General features: G+C 46.3%; 1 protein-coding gene and 1 long non-coding RNA gene across 4 annotated transcripts in view; one reads left to right on the top strand and one right to left on the bottom strand.

Moving 5' to 3' along the window:
* The window catches only part of ZFYVE9 (zinc finger FYVE-type containing 9), a 124,333-nt gene that overhangs the window by 52,865 nt on the left and 50,710 nt on the right, over nt 1–20,758 (bottom strand). For all 3 annotated transcript variants that reach the window (XM_075935973.1, XM_075935971.1, XM_075935972.1), the window contains 3 exons: nt 16,691–16,796; nt 11,607–13,714; nt 6,132–6,231 (listed from right to left, as the gene is read on the bottom strand). In XM_075935973.1, the coding sequence (XP_075792088.1) occupies nt 6,132–6,231; nt 11,607–13,714; nt 16,691–16,760 (2,278 nt within the window). In that variant the 5' untranslated portion in view covers nt 16,761–16,796. The remainder of the gene's footprint in view (nt 1–6,131; nt 6,232–11,606; nt 13,715–16,690; nt 16,797–20,758) is intronic.
* The window catches only part of LOC142830539 (uncharacterized), a 65,877-nt gene that overhangs the window by 21,161 nt on the left and 23,958 nt on the right, over nt 1–20,758 (top strand). The gene's annotated exons all lie outside the window — the stretch shown is intronic.

Here is a 20,758-nt window from a genome sequence, read left to right as displayed (position 1 = left end):
TGAACTGACAGGCAACAGGGTAACAGACTAGCCAACGGAAACATCCTTATGAAGCACTCCAGGTGGAGAGAAACACAGATGACAAGCTGGCCCAAAAGCCGATGTATGCAGGCAAAGCTTTCCCTGTAATAAAACAAGTGGTTTCACTGTTGTCTACCACTAAATGTGTATCAGTACTGGCAACAGGACAGAAATGCTTTTAAAAGAAAATCATTATAATGTGATCAATTGTGTTATACCGCTTTACAAGAACATTTGGTTTTAACTAAAGTATTTTCAGGTTCTTCCCTTCCCGAAAACAAAAACAAATCCTACACACAACCAAATGGAGCCAGCAGTCTGGCCAAAAGCATGCATGCTTAATTGTTCTTCTTCTGTATATTCTGAAATGTACATAAGAACGGCCATACTGGGTCAGACCAAAGGTCCATCCAGCCCAGTATCCTGTCTGCCGACAGTGGCCAATGCCAGATGCCCCAGAGAGAGTGAACAGAATAGGCAATCAGCAAGTGATCCCTCTCCTATCATCCATTCCCAGACTGACAGAGGCTAGGGACACCATTCCTACCCATCCTGGCTAATAGCCATTGATGGACCTAACCTCCATGAATTTATCTAGTTCTTTCTTGAACCCTGTTAAAGTCTTGGTCTTCACAACCTCCTCTGGCAACGAGTTTGACCATGCATTGTGGGAAGAAAAACTTCCTTTTGTTTTAAACTTGCTACCTATTAATTTCATTTGGTGACCCCTCGTTGTATTAATTTCTCTATCTCAAAATATAAAATAATTCAGTACCTTTGTCAAAAGAACACAAGAACAGCCATACTGGGTCAGAGCAACATTCCACCTACCCCAGTATCCTCTCTTCTGACAGTGGCCAGTTCCAGCTAATCCAGAGGGAATGACCCAGAGAAGACAATCAAGTAACCCACCTCCTGTCCCAGCTTCTGGCAGTCACAGGCTTATGGACACCCAGGGTTGCATCCCTGACCATCTTAACTAAAACCACTGATTGGTCTATTCCCCATGAAGTTATCTACAGGAATTCTTCTCTGAGCCCTAGATTTATATTGGGGCATTATGATACTGTCTTTTATTATCTCTTTCCTAATCATGCCTAACATTCTGTTTGCTATTTTTGTCTGAGAACTATCCACAATGACTCCAAGATGTCCTCCTTGAGTAGTAACAGCTAAGTTAGACCACATCCGTTAGCAGGTATAGTTGGAATTACGTTTTCCAATGTGTATTACAGGCAGTCCCCGAGTTACGCGGATCCGACTTACGTCGCATCCGCACTTACGAACGGGCCTTTCTCGCCCCGGAGCTTGCAGGCAGCAGGACCGCCCAGAGCGCAGCGGTCCCGCCACCTCGACCTCCGGGGCGAGAAAAGCTGCTCCGGGTGCCCCTGGTCTGCTGGGGACCATCTCCAGCAGACCAGGGACACCCGGAGCAAAGCCGGGGAGACGGAGGGGTCCCGCGCCTCTAAGGCTTTGCTATGGCAAAGCCTCAGAGGCGCGGCACCCCGACGCCGCTGCCGCTTTGCTCCCGGTGCCTCTGGTCTGCTGGGGACCGTCTCCAGCAGACCAGGGACACCGGGAGCAAAGCTGCAGCGGTGGCGGAGTCCCGCGCCTCCCCGGCTTTGCCACAGCAAAGCCTCAGAGGTGCGGGACCCCTCCGCCTCCTCGGCTTTGCTCCCGGTGCCTCTGGTCTGCTGGGGACCATCTCCAGCAGACCAGGGATACCTGGAGCAAAGCCGGGGAGGTGGAGGGGTCCCGTGCCTCTGAGGCTTTGCTCTGGCAAAGCCTCAGAGGCGCGGGACTCCGCCGCCGCTGCGGCTTTGCTCCCGGTGTCCCTGGTCTGCTGGAGACGGTCCCCAGCAGACCAGAGGCACCGGGAGCAAAGCGGCAGCAGCGGCGGGGTGCCGCGCCTCTAAGGCTTTGCCAGAGCAAAGCCTCAGAGGCGCGGCACCCCTCCGTCGCTGCGGCTTTGCTCCCCGTGTCCCTGGTCTGCTGGGGACCGTCTCCAGCAGACCAGGGACACCTGGAGCAAAGCCGGGGAGGCGGACGAGTCCCGCGCCTCTGAGGCTTTGCTCTGGCAAAGCCTCAGAGGCGCGGCACCCCGCCGCCGCAGCTTTGCTCCAGGTGTCCCTGGTCTGCTGGGGGGGGGGGGGGGCGCAGCTAGTGCGCCCCCTCCCCCCCCCCAGCAGACCAGGCTTTTGTTGTGGACCCTGGGGTAGAGCAGCTGGGGTGCTGCCGGGTTGGTCCTGCAGGGACCTACCTGGCAGCCCAGCTGTTCTGTCCCAGGCTCGAGATTCAGGCACTGTTGAAACTGATCAGTGGCTGATTCCAGGAAGCTGGGGGCAGAGCAATTCTGCCTCCAGCTTCCTGTAGTCAGCCCCTGGTCAGTTTCAGCAGCAGCGGCTGAGTCTGGAGTCAGTTCCGACTTACATACAAATTCAACTTAAGAACAAACCTATAGTCCCTATCTTGTATGTAATCCGGGGACTGCCTGTACTTTGCACTCAACACCAAATTTCATTTTCTGAAAACCTTTTGTAACTCTTCACAGTGAGCTTTAGACTTAACAATCCTCAGTAATTTTGTATGGTCTGCCAGCTTAGCAACCTCACTATTTACACATCTTTTCCAGCTCCCTTATGAAAATACTAAGCAGCTCTGATTCCAGGACAGATCTTGGGGTACTCTGTTATTTACCATTCTCCCCTATGAACACTGACCCTTTAATTCCTACCCTGTGTTTCCTTCCTTTTAACCAGTTACTGATTCTTGAGAAGACCTTCCCTCTTACCATACCTTCTTATTCTCAAGAACCTTTGGCGAAGGACCTTTTCAAAGGCTGTCTTAAAATCCAGGCACACTATATCAAATGATCATCCTGGTCCACATAATTGTTGAGTCCCTAAAAGAATTCCAATATATTTGTGAGGCATGATTTCCCTTTATAAAAGCCACTTTGACTGACCCCCCATTATATTGTGTTCATCTATGTTTTTGATCATTCATCAAAAACCAGTGTCATATTTGTGCCTAATTTTAATTCCTAGACTTACTATACTTTAAAAAGATTTTTCCTGAGAGACAACAGAGTGATGTCATGAGTCACTCTGTATCCCACAGCTCCTCCCTCCACCACGTGGCCCTTCCTCTTCTCCATGCTCCATGGGAGCCACGTGGCCTTCCCCATTCTTTGATCTGCCCCAGTGAGGCCTGGGGTGGTGGGAGTCATGAACTGCTGGATCCCAGGGCATGCAGCTTCCCCCCACCCTGGTGCTCCAGGGAGAGGCCATGCAGCTGCCCTACTTTGTCCACTTTCCCTACCTTGATCCCTTATCGGCTCTGCACCACAAGGGCTCGGAGTTAAAGCTCCCCCTCCACCTCTCCCCCACCAGCTCTGTGCCTCAAGGACCAGCAGTTAAGTCTTCCCACATACACCACCGGCCCCTTAGCATCCCTCTTGCAGCCACCACATGAACCCGCAGCCCCTCTGCTGTCTGGGGTAGGGGAGGAGAGGCGTGTGGAAGCTGGGAGGGGGCCCGGGTGGGGAGAGGGAGGAGGGGGTGCAAGGGAGCCGTGCGAACTCTCAGGAGTTTGGGAGGGGGGGGACGCGGGAGCCGCCAGTGGAAGGAGAGGCATGGGAGCCGTCAAACCTTTTCAGGGTTTGGGGGAGGGGGGGCATGTGGGAGCTGCACAGCCTTGCGGGAGCTCAGGGGAGAGGAAAAGGTATGCAGAAGCTGCAGGGGCTCAGGGGGAAGGGAGGGAGTGGAAGAGGCAGCTGTGCAGGAGCAGTGGGGAGAGGTGGGGGCACAGAGGAGCCGTGCAGCCTCACAGGAGCTCGGGTGCAGGAAGAGGGGGTACAGGAGCCACAGGGATTCGGGTGAAGGAGGAGGAGTGTGGGAGCCGGGGATGGGCTCAGGTGGAGGAGCCACAGAGCCTCATGGGGGCTCAGGTGGAGAAGGGGGATGTGCAGGACATGTGTGGCATCACCCATGGTCCAGGGGTAAGGGGCCTTGCCGGCGAGGGGCTGAAGCCACAATGCCTCCCCCTTTGCAGCCAGAGGGAGAGGGCCAGGCCAGCCACGGTCTCTGACAAGCCCAAGCCCCTGACACCTGGAGGGGAGAGAGCTGGGCCAGCCTCAGTCTGGCCCACCTCCCCCGCTCAGTGTCTGGAGGGGGGAGAGCCAGGGCTGTTATGCCTTGACCTGGTTCTCCCCAGCAGCCAGGGGACAGACGAGGCTGCCTACCCCTGGAGAGACAGGTACACAGAGTTTATAGACCCCAGGGAGGAGGTCCTGGGGGCACTGGGGCATTGTGGGAAGTGCTGGCTGCTTAGCCTTGTGGGCAGAACCTGAGAGGTGCTGACTGGCTCACCCTGGCCACGTTTGGGTCTGGTGCCACAGCTTAATCTTTGTATTCATGCCCATCACTGTGAAAGAAGCTATTTGCATATATATTTTTGCCAGTACTATACAGGCAGTCCCCGGGTTACATGGATCCGACTTACATCGGATCCCTACTTACAAACGGGGTGAGGCAACCCCGCACTAGCTGCTTCCCCCCAGCAGACCAGGGAGATGCAAAGCTAGTGCCCCCCACAGCAGACCAGGGAGACACAGAGTAGCTTTTCTCAGCAGACACCTCAGCTTGAGAATAAAGGACTGAGGGAAGTGAGGTGTGGGAGAATAGAACTGAGCTCTGGAGAAATGTTCGTCTAGAGTTTCCCCTACAATATGTACCAGTTCCGACTTACATACAAATTCAACTTAAGAACAAACCTACAGTCCCTATCTTGTACGTAACCCGGGGACTGCCTGTATATGTAACCACCCTTAAGTTGCAGCCCTCAGCATGTGCTGAGAGTATCATTGTGCCCCCGGGGTTTCCAGAGCTGAGTAGTCTTGTTCTACAAGGTTAGAGGGGGGATAAAAGCCAGGTCCAAGAACAATAAGACCTGTTAAGTGAGCTCACTGAAAGAAGACTGGACATATGGACGCCTTGGGAGTCAGCAGCAAGTGCCTGCTTTTGGAAGCACCCTCTTTGAAGGTGAATGTGGCAGCATTAAAACAACACCTAGAAGGCGCCACAGATGTCTAACTGCATATGCATATGATGATTCACACAGATTTTGCATATGCATGTGATGACTAACTGGTATAGATTTGCACGAGAGGGAATCCACTATAAATCTCAAGTATCTTGAAGGGGGACCCCGGGTTTCATCTTGTCATCATAGCAGCACCGATCAGATCAGCAGAAGCCTGGGTACAGCCCTTCCCCATCTAACTCATCTGGCCAGTGCAGTAAGGGGGAGCAACTACTGGTAACAACAAGACAGCACTACTGGTAACAACAAGACGGAGCATGCTTGAGTGTGCGAGTGTTATCTCATATACATAGGATGAGTGTTCATTGCTATATGTATCACCACTAAATGTGGCATTTTGCCTTATCCACCTGAAAAGATCCCATGTGATACTTTAAGTACAACAAGAGCTCATGTGCTACTGATTAGCCAGTAGTATGCCCTGAGCCAGGATCAGAACACAAGAGTTGTTTAGCTGTGCTCATGCCTCAAGAGTTGTTTCTGTATTCCATCCTTTACACCAGACTTCCTCCTCTGACACCAAGGAGTTAATAATAGGGATGTTATTTAATAGGTCAGCTCATCGCAAATGAAGCAGCATCTTCTTTTGGACTAAGGTTACTTACATGATTTCCCTATGATATATGTCTAGGACAAAATGTGGGTTTCTTCCCTTTGATCTCCTTTATGAAAGCATAACAAGCGAGCCATTTGTTAAGAACACAAGCAGAGCAAGCTTCCACATTTTCCTCCATACAAAACAAGTTTTCTGAAATCCAGGCACAAGTGCTTTATGAAATAAGCTTTCAACCTTTCTGAAACCTTCCCTGATTTTAGGTTTCTCTAATTACAGGTGGTACTGAATCCCCAAGTTGCACAATGATGGCAAGTTGATTTCTCTAGAGCCTTTGCATTTTTAAATATTTGCCAGTAAGAATACAGTGTCTTCAATAGGATAGGCATACAGCAGCCACTGACCAACACAGGTCCAGTAAAGCTTTGCATTTAGTCCCTGTCTTTTTACTTACCATTCATTAGTACTGAATGGCAGATTACACACACTCTGGCTTCTTTTCTGTCCATGTACAGCAACTTGCATTTCAGACTGCAACATGCTGCACAGAAAACCTAGAGCAAAAAAAAGATGTACTGAATCACTCAATGTTTCATGATAAGAGTAATTTAAATAGCTTTAGAAGGTTCAAAATTTAGGAGGGAAATGATCAATAATCCTCCAACCATGACTCAGTGAAATTCATTTAAATCAAATGACTTTGTGTCAGTCTTCTTTCATCCTAGTAAGTGCTATCTGCAACAATACAAATGTACACACAAGTTCCATGCAGGAGTAATTTAAAAACGTAGGTGTGGGATAATGGCTAATTGTCCAGGAAATCATATATGTAATGCCTCAGTGAATTGAGGATTTGGGAATTAAAATAGTAGCCACACTATAGCACTTTGGAATGAATCATATTTAAAACACAATATGGGGAAGGTGCTCAGGCAGTTTCTGCAGTCACTTAAATCAAAGCCAAAACTGAGTGGGTAAGGGAATTGAGAGATACATTTCAGAAGAAAGGACAGCCATTTTGTCTCTACACTTGAGACCTGCACTTTTGCAACTCTCATTAGTTCAAATGAATCACCAGAACAGCACCAGTCACCATGGCTATCTATAAGCCCATAACACATCTCTCAATCCCTGTATATCAATGCATTATGGGTACCTATCTCACAAATCCCACATAAATCCTTTCCATAGGGCAGGAGGGGGACCACTCCAAGAATTTGTAAGTGGTCATGGGCCGCTCTCTTCCATGATATTTATGGAGGATACGTGGGGTCTGGGATGGAGGCTGGGTTCAGAAGGGAGCTCAGGGTAGGAGACTGGGGTGCAAGAGGAGGTGTGAGGGCTGAAAGGGAGTTTCGATGAAAGAAGGGGCTGTGTTCTGGGGCAGGAGGTTGGAGTGCAGGGTCTGGGAGGGAGTTTGGCTGAAGAGGCAGGGGTGCAAGGGTTTGGGTTACCTGGAGTATGGGTGCAGGAGCAGAGAGGAAGTTTGGATTACATGGGGTAGGGGTGCAGGAGGAGAGGAAGAGGATGGGGGGGGGGGCATGTCAGAGGCAGGCTGTGGCCGGGAGGTGCTGGCTAGGCGGCTCCCAGCTAGCAACACAGCAGGTTCCTCAGGCAGGCTTCCAGCCTGCCCTGCCCACACACATTGCTCAGAGCAGCCAGCTGCTGAAGCCATGTGCTGCTTTGAGTGCACAAGCTTCACGCACTGCCTGCCTTTCAGCTTCAAGTGAGACAGAGTACTCTGTTCCAAAAGTCAACATCATAGTGTCTGTTTACCTCCTAGCCCAGTTAAAAGGATGCAATTTGGTCTAGTGTGCATTAAGAATTTTAGCCATATTGTAATAAGGGGCAGCTATTTTGTAAATAGGTCCTTTAACTCTGTTGAAGTTTGCAATGTAGTGATGAGGCCCAAACCTGAGAGAAGATTTTAGCATACAAGTATAAGAGCTGGAATAGCAATTTTGTTACCAGGATAATCCAATCCAATGGTGTGTAAATTGTAAAATTTCCTATTCTCTAATTATATGTGTTTATTGAAAAGTGTTTTATTTCACATTTTAATAAGCAAAATGTGAGCAAGTAAATATTAATTAATGTATGTTTCATACTTATGGAAGAAACTACAATTTATTTTCCTGTGTAAAATATTTTTTAACAAATTAAGTCATATAGTTAGAAAAATAGGTACTGATATCTATCACTATTTCAATCCACTTTACCAGCTTTCTGAGCAATATTACCTGTACTGTTTTCAGATTAATTTACTTTGAGATAGTCTGCTTCATTTAACTTCTTAGAGAACCCTATCCAGTGGAAAATTCAGTTCAGATATAAACTAAGAGGGCAATTACACAACATGGAAAAATCAATGTCCTCAACCACAAACCAAGGACTCAACTAATTAATTTCTAGTTCAGGACCCTTTGAAGACAATTACATTCTGCATTCAACAAAGCTTTTCAAGCACAATGATTTCTGTGATCTAAATACTAAACAAATAGCACACTAAAACATTAACACCTGCTGTCACTGGCAGTTAACACTGTAGTAGGCGGAGTGCAGGTGTTGTATATAATCAAATATATAAGTTTAAGGTGAAACTGAAGTGTGTGTTCCTGGTTTTCGGCAATACACATTTGAAAGCAACTGTCAAGCAATTAGTATCTCATGTAGCAGGAAGTGGCAGCTTGTCTAAATGCAGCAAATTTGCAGTGCAATTAAAAGGTTTTTTGTTTTTGTTTTACTTTAGTGCAAAGAGAATCACTGGTTTCCACTTACACAACAGAATGTCACATACAAATACTCCATATGCTCTATACAAGGATATCACAGGGAACTATTACAGATGACAATAGAAAATACACATACAAAATATAAACAATTAAAATCAAGCTTCCCATAAAATATATAATCATTTCTCAGATTCAAGTTTAGCAAAGTTTAGTAAACATGCATGTTTAATTTCGGTCATCTCCCCTGACGTTCAGTGGCTCATACTGATTTTTTCAATTACCATGCAAATTAAAACAGCAATACTTTCTGCAGATTAGGGATGTAAAATGTTAACCAGTAAGTCTCGCCCTTAACAAGTGAGGTTTACTGGTTCCCATTAACTGGTAGGGGCTGGAGCAGCAACCTGCCTGCTCTGGGCAGAAGGGTGCTCCAGTCCTATGGGGCCCACAGCAGCCAGGTGGCTGGAGCAGCCCTGTCCATGGCAGGGCTGGGTTGGCTCAGCCTGGCCCCTCTCCCCACCAAGTTACATGCTGTGGTTCTCCAGAAAAGACTGCACTCTGCAGTATAAAGCTAAGCTAAACTTTATACTACATAGCCTGCCACTTGTGTAACCGTGTAAGCACTAAGATTTTTAGCGGTTACACGGTCACCTTTTAAAACACAGTTTTATATCCCTATTCTAGATACCATTCAATTATTTTTAAATGCTGTTTTTATTCTTGGGACTTGTATAACTTTTTGCCACAATGATTAGTTTTAAGAGAAACTGCTGTGTGATAACTCAGATTTAAAAAAAACATTAACAATCTAAAATATTCCCAGTAAACTGACTAACATCAAACATTTTAAAAATCTACCTTATTTTTGCCCTTTGTGTTGTCTATTTAGAGATGTGTTTCTGTTTACCCTTCAGTCATGTTCACCTTTTGTTTCTCATTCAGCAACAGTCAACTAGTCTCAGAGCTAGTTCAACGCTAGAACCAACTACAGGCTGAAACTCTACAATCTGGTACCCTCTGATCCAGCCACATGTGTGTTCTGGCAGGACCACGGACACTGCTGGAACAGAGAGCTCGGCTGGGATTGGGGGCAGCCAGGATCAGAAGCACAACCCCGGCTGGCAAGAGTGGGGCCCACATGGCTCAGAGTGCAGCCCCAGTGCAGCAGAGAGTGCACAGGGCCAGCATGGCTGAGAGCACAGCGTAGCTGCGAGTACAACCAGGGTCAGGAGCAGAGCTCAGTCAGTAAGGCTGACACTCGGGGAGGGAAGCCTTGACCTCCCCTGGTCCGGCAAACTCCTTGGTTTGAGACCATTCAGGTCCCCAAGGATGCTGGACCAGGGAGGTCCAACCTGTGCTAGATCATCTATTCTGACTTCCTATATATCACAAGGCCACTAAATAACACACAGCCACCACCAGAAACAGACCAAAATATTATAGCCTTTAGAAGACTAAATGACTGTGTACCACAGGCAGAGAAAGAAGGACCAATGGGCATCAATATCACTTCTAAAACTTGTGTTTTAAGGAGAATGATTCCGTTCAAACCAAATACAATATGAACCTCTCTAATCCGGCACCCTCGGGACCCAATCAGTGCCATACCAGAAAATTTTCCAGACCATGGGAGGTCAATGTTGTTTAGCAGTATTACCAACACTTCCACTGCCTACTAGGCTCTTGAAAGAAAACACTTAGGAATAAATTAGAGCTAAACAACAGCACAGAACACTGGGAGCCAAGAATGGTAGCTGTAAACAAACTTTATGGGATGGGGAAAACTTGGACACACTCATAAGTAGTGGATATCCGGCTAACTAAAACCATGCCAGACCACGGATGTTGCTGGACCAAAGGGTGCTGAACTAGAGAGTTTCAACCTGTATTGGGTTTGAACAGAATCATTCTCCTCAAAGCACAAGTTTTAAGCTATATGGGACTCAATTTTTTCAGCAAGTCTCCCTTCTAGAGTAGACAGATATGAATCTATGTTTGCTGAATTTGATTCTTTTAGGTCCTCTTTTCATGCCTTTTTGCTTCCCCGTGATATTCTGGCAGCTAAAGATTTAATCCAAACCCCAGAGAAGTTTGGGAATTTTTCAGTTGATTTCACAAGCCTTTGGATTGGATCCTAAATGAACCAATTTTACTTTTATATATTTATTTTTACAATGCACTGATGTTCCATTTTCACCTTTTTTAAAGTAATTCATGACTATCTACTAGCCTAGTATTTTTTAAATTAAATTTGAATAATGTGATTAGTTTTACAGATTTCTATTTCCAGTGATGCGTCATTTACTTATACTTCAGAAAAAAAATATTTACAAATACTTAAGATCTACTTTATCAGAAAAATGCCATATTTGCACTAAACTAATGTAGTCCTATCTAATGTATATAGTGTATACATAAAAATAACTTCTTACCAAGAAATAAACTCAGTCATAATTTTCAAAGACATATATTTTTTCATACTATATATATATATATATATATATATAAAAATATAAAATTACATGTAAATGAATTGTCTAACCAATTCCTCACACTAACTATATCAACATACACCTATCAATCAAATTTGGGAGACACTTAATATAGTCAACAGACTTTTTCAAAAGCAGGATATATTTTTGTAAATACTGTAGATTTGTAAATACTGTAGATTTGTAAATACTGTAGATTTTTGTAAATACAAAGTGAGTAAAGGAGGCATAAAATAATTGCAATAGTCAACAATGTTAACCAGCAGTAAAGTAGAAGTTCAACATCTTACTTCCAATCTCCATCAACATGTTCCAGTGTTATTAATAGAAATTATTGATTCAGTGATTTCTGAAACAAATTCCTGCATTAGTTATTTTATAGCAGTCCTACATGAATTCAATATCTGTTAACAGCTACAATCAAATAAACTTAACAGGATTATCATTTTTGCCACCATGAATAACCCATATTTCTTCTCTATTAAAGTAATATGACCAATGAAGACTAGGTGAGAATCTAGGGACTTTTAAAGAAGAAACTAACCAAATCAAATGAAGTGTGTTGCAACAGATATCAGAGGCAACAGTAGCCAGTGGCTTGTGTGGTCACCTGATTTGTGTGTGTATGTATGCATGTGTGTGCGCGCGTGCGCACAGTACCACAAAAAAGGGAACACAAGGTTTTGTCACTGAATATGAACTTACCTTCCCACAAGCTCTGCAATGATGCCTCCTTTTGGTGAATGTAAATCTGGCCTCACACTTCATGCAGTTTGGTGCTTGAGAATCTGGAACCCAAACTGGAGCCACCTCACCTAAAGTAGTAAATGGCTTTCTGGTGGGAGCTCCAAACTGACCAGCTCTGAGATCATTATCTGGACTATCTGGAGCTACTGCAAGGCACGGACTACTAGACACCCCAGACTCATACTCTTCTAAATGTTCCCCAGTAGTATCAGTAATAGAGGCATTTAATGAAGTCTCATCAGGAAACATATCTGTTGCCAAGGTTTCCCCTATTTTTGCCTTACCGAAGATATCATTTTTATTTTTAGTATTACCTCCACAGTTTGGGGGAACAAGGTCATTTTGTAAATGGTCCGATAATGGCTTTGGAATTTGCAGTTTAAGATTTGTAGGTTGTTTGGGTCTTGCACCACCAAATGGAGCACTGATAGGTAGCAGATTAGTTACCGGTTTTGGTGATGTTTGCCCTTGCACAGCTGGTACCTGACTGCAGATATTATGTAAATAATTTTTCTTCATTTGGTCACCAGTGCTATTTAAAATAAGACCACTCCCATCAGCAGCCTCATTTCCTCTTTGTTCATAAACACTAGTGTAACATTCTGACTTGCTTTCCTCTATCTCCTTTTCCTCTGTCACTGAGTCTTCTTTAGAGGGTAAAGTCTTTGGAATATGAGCAACAATTGGGTTCTGCATTCCATAGGAATCACAACCATTAGACAGAGAGTTTGCTACAGATGTACCCATAACATCAGAGAGACTGGATCCTTCAAGCTCATCTATGCTAGTCCCCTTGATGTCCATGCTTGCCTCCATCATCCCCTCTTCACCTTTTCTACTATTGCAAGCCTTCTCAGGCTCTTTCATCTGCAAAAGTCTTTCACTTTCTCCATGATTTTGCTTATTATTCATCTCATTCAGTTTAGTCAATTCCCAATTAGTCATCTCCTGAGATTCAGGGAAACACTCTGCCACGCTGAACAATTCAATTGTGCTGAGAATTTTGTCACATTCACCTACTTTGCCTTCCACAGCACTAACATTATCAGAAGCAAGACGTTCTGCAAAGCATTCACTGTAATTGCCACTTTCAGGTATATTTGGTTGACACATTTCAGAGAGCACCGGTAACCCAGATGGATACAGTTGAGATGTTTGCTTCTCTACAGCTTCCTCTAACAAGCTTCCACTACTTGAACCAAGAGAAGAATTTTTAGCTTCCAGGTCTTTTCTTTGAGTAATTGCTTTGTTAGTAAAATCCTCAATTGATGCACAACTCTCTTGTGTTTTAAGAGTGCCATCAACTGGTCTCTGCAATAAGGTCACTGCATTAATCCCTGCAATTGTAGACTCTGAGAACAGACAGTCTCTATTCATATTAAAATCATCCTTTAATCGTGGGGGGGTGCATGCATTGGTCAAACTATCAGTTGAAGTATTAATCAAATGGCTAACAGAGTCAGCCTCAGCATACAGTCGATTTAACTGTACTCCTTGCTTTTCTGTATCTGTATCTTTTTCAGTGGATCCATTTACAGTAACACCAAACTGATCATTCTGTCGGTTTTCATTATCCAGTGTAAAGTTAATAGAGTCCATTAAGGACTGAGTGCTGTAATTTTTACAATCTGGCAAATTGCCACTTTGTAGAGTCCTTCTGTCGCAGTTATGCATGACTGCCACTACAAGAACATTTTTCTCATCTGGCAAGCAGGCTGTATTTCCACATTTCTTTTCTCCTGTTTCCATAGTATTACACTGATCATCCTGATTACTATTTCTCTTCATTAAATGATCATCTGCTGTTGCCTGATCATCAATCCACACAGTTGGCGTCTCTGGATTTATACTAAGATCCATTCCATTAGCACAACAATCCCCCTCTCCTCCTGGTGAGGTGGTGGTTGAATGAGCCAGGGAGAAAGATTTTAATCTCTGTTGACACTCATTAGGAACTGAAGCTTCATTCACACTGGAAAGAGCTGGATTACATGACAGCCGATGAGAAGGGGGATCTAGAACCTGATTCCACTTTACATCCAATAACGGAGGTGAAACAGCATCATCTGAAAAATTAATAGTTGAAATAATGACTATATTATAAGCCATCACAGTGACATAACTCCCCCAACTCTTACTTTTTAAGATAGATAACCACCTGTGGTTCCTGTAATCCCGGGGTGGCCAAGAGGCTGCCAGCAGGCCAGATCCGGTCCACCAAGCCATCAGATCTGGCCCCCAGCCACCTCACTGGAACCCTTAGGCAGAGATCAGTTCACATTTTAAAAAGCCAGATGTTCTCCTCTTCGGAAGGCTGGGGAGGGAGACTTCTCATACTGTTCCCGCCTCCCCAACAAAATCTCTTAGTTCCTGGCCAATCTCTCAGTTTCCGGCCAACAGAAGCTGAGAATTTTCACTGGGAGCAGGGGCAGTGTAGGAAGCCTTCTCCCTCCCTCCTCGTCCCCTCTCCCCTTTCTCCTTCCTTTCATGCCCAGAGCAGAGCCACATGGAGCAGCGAGATGCCTGCAGCAGTCTGCCTGCTCCAGGTTTCTGCTGTTAAGTGCCTCCCAGCCAGAGCCTGCCTCTGGCACCCCAATCCCTTTCTTCCCCAATCCTCTCCCCCCTCCTGCACCCATAGCTCTTCCCAGATCTGGCACTCTAATCTCCTGCCGCAGATTACAATACAGGCAGTCCCCGGGTTACGTACAAGATAGGGACTGTAGGTTTGTTCTTAAGTTGAATCTGTATGTAAGTCGGAACTGGCGTCCAGATTCAGACACTGCTGAAACTGACCGCCAGTTCTGACTTACATACAGAATCAACTTAAGAACCCCAGGCGTCCCCAAGTCAGCTGCTGCTGAAACTGATCAGCAGCTGATTCCAGGAAGCCTGGGGCAGAGCAACTCTGCCTCGGGCTTCCTGTAGTCAGCGCTGGTCAGTTTCAGCAGAAGCTGACTTGGGGACGCCTGGGGCAGAGCAGCTGGGGTGCTACTGGACCAACCCAGCAGCACCCCATCTGCTCTGCCCCAGACGTCCTGATTCAGCCGCTGCTGAAACTGACCAGCAGCGGCTGAATCAGGACCTGGGGCAGAGCAGCTGGGGTGCTGCCGGGTTGGTCCAGTAGTGCCCACGGGCGCTGCAGGACCAATCGGCAGCGCCCCAGCTGCTCTGCCCCAGAGTCCAAAACAAAAGCCTGGTCTGCTGGGGGAGGGGGGAGCACACTAGCTGCGCCCCCCCCCCCAGCAGACCAGGGACACGGGGAGCAGAGCCGCAGCGGCAGCGGGGTGCCGCGCCTCTGAGGCTTTGCTCTGGCAAAGCCTCAGAGGCGAGGGACCCCGCCACGGCTGCGGCTTCAGTCTGGGTGCCTGTGGTCTGCTGGGGACGGCCCCCAGCAGACCACAGGCACCCGGACTGAAGCCACAGCCGCGGGGGGTCCCGCGCCTCTGAGGCTTTGCCAGAGCAAAGCCTCAGAGGCGCGGGGAACCGCCGCTGCTGCCGCTCCAGTCTGGGTGCCTGTGGTCTGCTGGGGACGGTCCCCAGCAGACCACAGGCACCCTGACTGAAGCCGCAGCCGCGGGGGGGTCCCGCGCCTCTGAGGCTTTGCCAGAGCAAAGCCTCAGAGGCGCGGGAACCGCCGCTGCTGCCGCTTTGACTGAAGCGGCAGCAGCGGCGGTTCCCCGCGCCTCTGAGGCTTTGCTCTGGCAAAGCCTCAGAGGCGCGGGACCCCCCCGCGGCTGCGGCTTCAGTCAGGGTGCCTGTGGTCTGCTGGGAACCGTCCCCAGCAGACCACAGGCACCGGGTCTCAAGGGGCAGCAGCAGCGGTTCCCGCGCTTCTGAGGCTTTGCTCTGGCAAAGCCTCAGAAGCGCGGGAACCCGCCCGGTGCCCCTGGTCTGCTGGAGACGGTCTCCAGCAGACCAGGGGCACCGGAGCAGCTTACGAACGGGGCTTTCTCGCCCCGACTTCCGGGGCGAGAAAGCTCCGTTCGTAAGTGCGGATCCGACGTAATTCGGATCCGCGTAAGTCGGGGACTGCCTGTACCCTCCTATCCTAGGTCACATCCCAAAATCCTGCATCCCAGGCCTCTATCCTAGACCACAACTGCCTCCTTCACCCAAACTCCCTCCCTCCTGTACCCCAGTCCTTTAACCCAAAGCTCTCTTCTGTGCCCAACCTCCATCCCAAACCCTGGAATTCCATCATTAATAGCCTGGAAGACTGTGACCCTTGACCATTTTCAAAAATCTTGGAGTGGCCCCCCCATCAAAAATTATTGCCCCACCTCTGCTGTAATCCTTTTATGTAACCAAAACTATTCCTAAAGAAAAATGAATAGATGTCTTAATATGGGCACAACAGTAAAAGACCACTTTGCTAATACTGAAGTACACAAGATCAACATGTACTGATGTTGCACAGAATTTCTGGAAAAGAACATCTTTAAGCTGTATGACCAGTTGTCCAGTTCTACTCTGAACAGGCAAGTCTTAATTAACTAATTGATACATGATGTAGAAAGGGGGAAGACGACACAACATACAAAAAATGCTTGCTTTCCTCTGCAATAGGAAAGAGGAAATTAGAGTATGCAGAGATTTTACACTTAGAATATGATCACCTTCACTCTATGGTTTATGTGCAGCGGCATTTTTGCCAGGGTGCCTGGTTCTCCCAATACTGAAGAAGCATGTTTAAGTAACTGTTTTCACTGAATTGTTAAAAACAATCCACATCAATATCTCCACTATTAGGATTTGTAAAACCCTTTAAATACAAGTTACAATTCTGACAATATCCTTCTAAAAGTTTCCTACATCAACAGTTAAATATAAAACACTTCAAAACCGGTTGAAGAAATTGATTATGAGATGCTGTCCACTGCTAAGGAAAACCATGTACAATTCACTGGTGGCTTTGCAAATTATGAAATCAGTTTGTAATTTATGAAAATGAAAAGGATGCTATACTCCCCTCCCCCACCTACAGTTGTCGCTGTATAATATCAAACACATTCATCTACACCCTTTTCACAAAAGTCACTCACCTTCATTTTGTTCAAATTCATCTAAAACCTTATCAAGGTTATATGCCTCTGCTTGGAAATAGTTCTCCATTTGTCAGAAAAATACCACCCAGTTCCTTGTCTGAACCTGTAAAAACAGAGACCGGATTAACAACAGGTATCCAAGATTCAGTTTACAATATTCCATTATCCACTCCCTAGATTTAGTAGGAGAAAATTCCCTTGAATATATTCAAAACTGTAGGTCAATGTAATATACTGTACACACAAATGGAGGACTTTTTCTGACTATCAAAATTATTTCTGCAACTGAATTAACCAAAACCTAATTAGCTGCTTCCCCATGAAGATCATTTTTTTTTTAACTTGGGAGCCTTCGAAGTTTACAAATAATGGCAAAACAAATATACTTTAAATTTTAAGCCAAGTTCAGATTTTATTTAAATAATTAACTACCACAAGCACATTTGAAATGTAAGATGTTAAAAAATCAAACTAAATTTGATAAAGCAAATTTAAATGTAGACATTTATTGGTGTGGGCCAGGTGGCTGAAGCAACAATGCTGTTAACATTAGAGAAAGGCAGTTTCATTTTCACATGCTGGCTGTCAGAGTAGCTGAAATTATTCTAATCAGATGAATGGAAAGAATACTAAACCTAAAACTAAATCTGCAAATGTAAGTCATTTCAAAGTACACTTCATTCCGTACCACATTACTTACAAGATTGCAAGATACTCCACTTATTTAGGTGCATTTTTAATTTAGTGGCAAGAATGTCTTTCAGAGATTCAGAAATATGAAGTCTAAATGAGAGTGGGAGATTTTTCTGTAGGAGTTGCAGAAAGGAGTGTCTCTTTTTTCCATATTCCAAACCTCCCAGATTTTTCCCACTAGAATAACGAGTGATAAATTTAAGAGAAGGAACCTTCCATTCTTAGTTACTGAGAGCATTTGCATCTTAACTAATGTGCAGGAGTCAGAGCTGGAGGTGAGGTGTGCAGGAGTCAGGGTGAGGAAGGGCTCAGAGTATGAGGTGAAGGGTGCAGGAGTCAGAGCCGGGCGTTTAGAGGAGGAGGGTCTTGGCAGGAGGGAGTCTCAGGGCAGCGGGTGAAAGGCTCAGGACAGGGAGTGGAAGTGGCTGCCAGCTTCTCCCCAGAGTCACGGGGGTACAACATGGCCAGCCCAGGGATGGGGGGGACGCACCGCATGGCTGGCCAGAGCTCCCTGGGGGCAGCACATGGTGGCTGGCTAATGCTCCAGGGGGTAGACCAGTGTGGAGGGGGCTGTGCTACCAGCAACGACTGCTCACTGGGGCACTTTGATCATGTGTGTCCCTCTGTGGTCATGTGTGAGTATAACTGTACCTGATATCACACCCCTCCTTTTCTGTGTCTTCCACCCACATCCCATTATCCTGGCACAACCAAACCCTGACCTTGCTTTAAGTTACGATAAGAAGAAACTGCAAACCAAATTTGGTGGTCCTAGCTCTTATCATTTAGGAGGAGTTATTGAGCAAACAGACTCACAGACAGACAGGCAGGCAGATGCACATATCTAAAATATATAGTAAGATTAATGTGGCTATCCCAGAAAACCATCATAGTGGTAAAACTAACAACGGTAAATCAATCTGATAGGAATTCTGTAATACTTGAAGTACAACCATGTCTGTTGTGAGAACTCCCACATTCAACACACAGGCCACTGAGGAATGGAAAGTCAGCACCACCAAATGAACAAGATGCTCAACTGAGCGTCTGAAATAGGGATATTAGATTGAATAATCATGTAACCGCATCAAATTTTAGCAATTACACAACTATTCAACAGTCCCTAGGGGTGGGGCTGGTAGCCAGTGCACTTCCGGCCTCACTCACAGGGAGCCACCTGCCACCCCACGCTGCTGCCTCTCTATCATGCTCATGCCCGCTGTGGAGAGAGGCTGCTTCATGGTAGCATGGGGGAGAGGGATGACAGTATGGAGCCAATACTGGTGACAGCAGACTTTTAAGCCTGCTGCCTTTCCTCCCTCCCTCCCCCACACCCGCTGCCTAAATAGGAGGCAACAAGGCGAGGGCAAGGCAGGTCAGTGGAGCCAGCATATTAGGAGAGTCGGCTTAAAAGCTGGCTCCCTGCGCATATTGGCTCCTGCCTGTCCCTGTCAATTAGTCAATTTCTCTTCCCCCTTGCTGTCTCTGAGATAGAGGCAGCCGCCGCATAGCTGATCCGCAGCTCAGCTGTGTGGCACTGCTCCTTTAAAATGCTGAAGTGCTATGGAGCCCGGGATCAGCTGGGTACTCCCCAGCTAACCCCAGGTTCCAAGTGGCATTTCCCCAGAACCCAGGGTCAGCTGGCTGACCCCAGGTTCTGGGGAAATGTCGCATGGAACTGTACAGGGAGATTTCAGCAAATCCAGTAATGTGCCTGAATCGCTATTGCTTACTGCCTGAACTTTAGCAACCAAGCTAACAGGCCCAAAATAGGCCTAGACAGCATGACCAAGTCACGGATGGGGAAGAAGGGGAGTTTGGGTTCCACAAAGAGGGCAGCTTGACCCCGTGTCCTTCCTGAGGCGCAAATCTCTAGTGAAATCGCTGAACTATACATTAAGAAAAACAGGAAGTTTGTCTAAATGCCCTAAGACATATATCTGTCAGGGCCCCCGAGCATGGAGTCTGTGAAAAAGGGGGGGGGGGGAAAGCATCTGGTGAAAGTGATGATCAGAAGAAAACCTCTTGCTTAACCTTTAAAAAGTGCTTGCCTATCAAGTTTTTGAGTGACATGTTATTGCAATAACCAGGGCTTGACGAACCGTGGCGAAAGCCACTCGCCAGCCCCGCACTGCACATGCGCAAGAGCCGCATTGCACATGCACACGCCGCCGGTAAACGGGGCGCCGGACTGAAATCTACTCGCCACGGGTGAGTAGATTCAATAAATTGTCAAGCCCTGGTAATAACTAATGGATAAATAGGGAAGAAAAGTTTGAGTTGGGGAGGGGGGCAATTCTGGGAACACTTGAAGGGACGCCTCGAGGACTCCTTGAGGACTCTTCACTTCTGGACACATCTTCGTCCCCACCGGCAGACAGAAGACTGGCCATCAGAAGCCTCACTCGAGAGCCACACTGAACTTCGGTAATTATCGAGGGTGGGGGTGTTTTACTAACCTGTTGCTGACGTGTGTAAGTGCTTGTAACTAAGTAAAGTTTAGCTTTAAGTGAAAGCACTCTTGTGTTGTCCTGTTTGTACCATCCATCTATTGGTCAGACGACCATGTCTCCCCTGAATTATTTCCTAACACCACCTCGCAGACAGTAAAAGTTACCAAGAGGTTTGGGTTGAAAGAACTCTGGGTAACAGAACCAAGGCAGCGTGTGCTATAGTCAGCTGACCCCAGGTTCTGGGGAAGTGCTGCGTGGAACCTGGGGTCAGCTGGGGAGTCCCACGCTGACCCCGGGCTCCATGACTCTGAGTTCCCCGATGGGGATTCTTGTACATTTCAAAGCAGGAATGCGGAAGTGCCTATCGACTAGTCAATGGAAATTTCATCGACTACTCAACTAGTCAATTAACCACAATTTAACATCCCTAGTGTCAATCTGAAGTTGCACTTCACTGTAACCATGTACCCTACCTTTTTTACACCGGGAAAATGCAAGCAATCAGAAAATATATTGACTAACACGTTTTAACTACTACAATGTTAAACACCATTTTTCTCTAGTGTGGGCAAAGCCAGTTGTGTTTAAAACATTTGCAGGTCAAACAATGCAATATTCACAGTGAGAAATCAAACATTCGAATATAAGGAGAAACACAGTAAATGTTTTTAAACTCAATCTTAACTTTGCTTCTTTGTGTTTAAACCTTAACGTGGCCTCTGATTACAAGTTATTTACCAATATATAATTAAATAGAAATGTCATTTTAAATAGTGTAATCTACAAAACAAAGCTGTTTCAAAGAAAATCAGTTCAGTAGTTTTGAAGTTATGAATTGTATTAGGCCCAATCACAAGCTCATGTTAAAAAACAGGGACCAGATATAATGATGCACTCCACAGGATCTAAAAAGCAGACT

This window comes from Pelodiscus sinensis, chromosome 9, assembly GCF_049634645.1.
Source record: "Pelodiscus sinensis isolate JC-2024 chromosome 9, ASM4963464v1, whole genome shotgun sequence".
Lineage (NCBI taxonomy): Eukaryota > Metazoa > Chordata > Testudines > Trionychidae > Pelodiscus > Pelodiscus sinensis.
The sequence above is the reverse complement of the archived record's forward strand: the minus strand, read 5'-3'. Positions and strand labels throughout refer to the sequence as shown.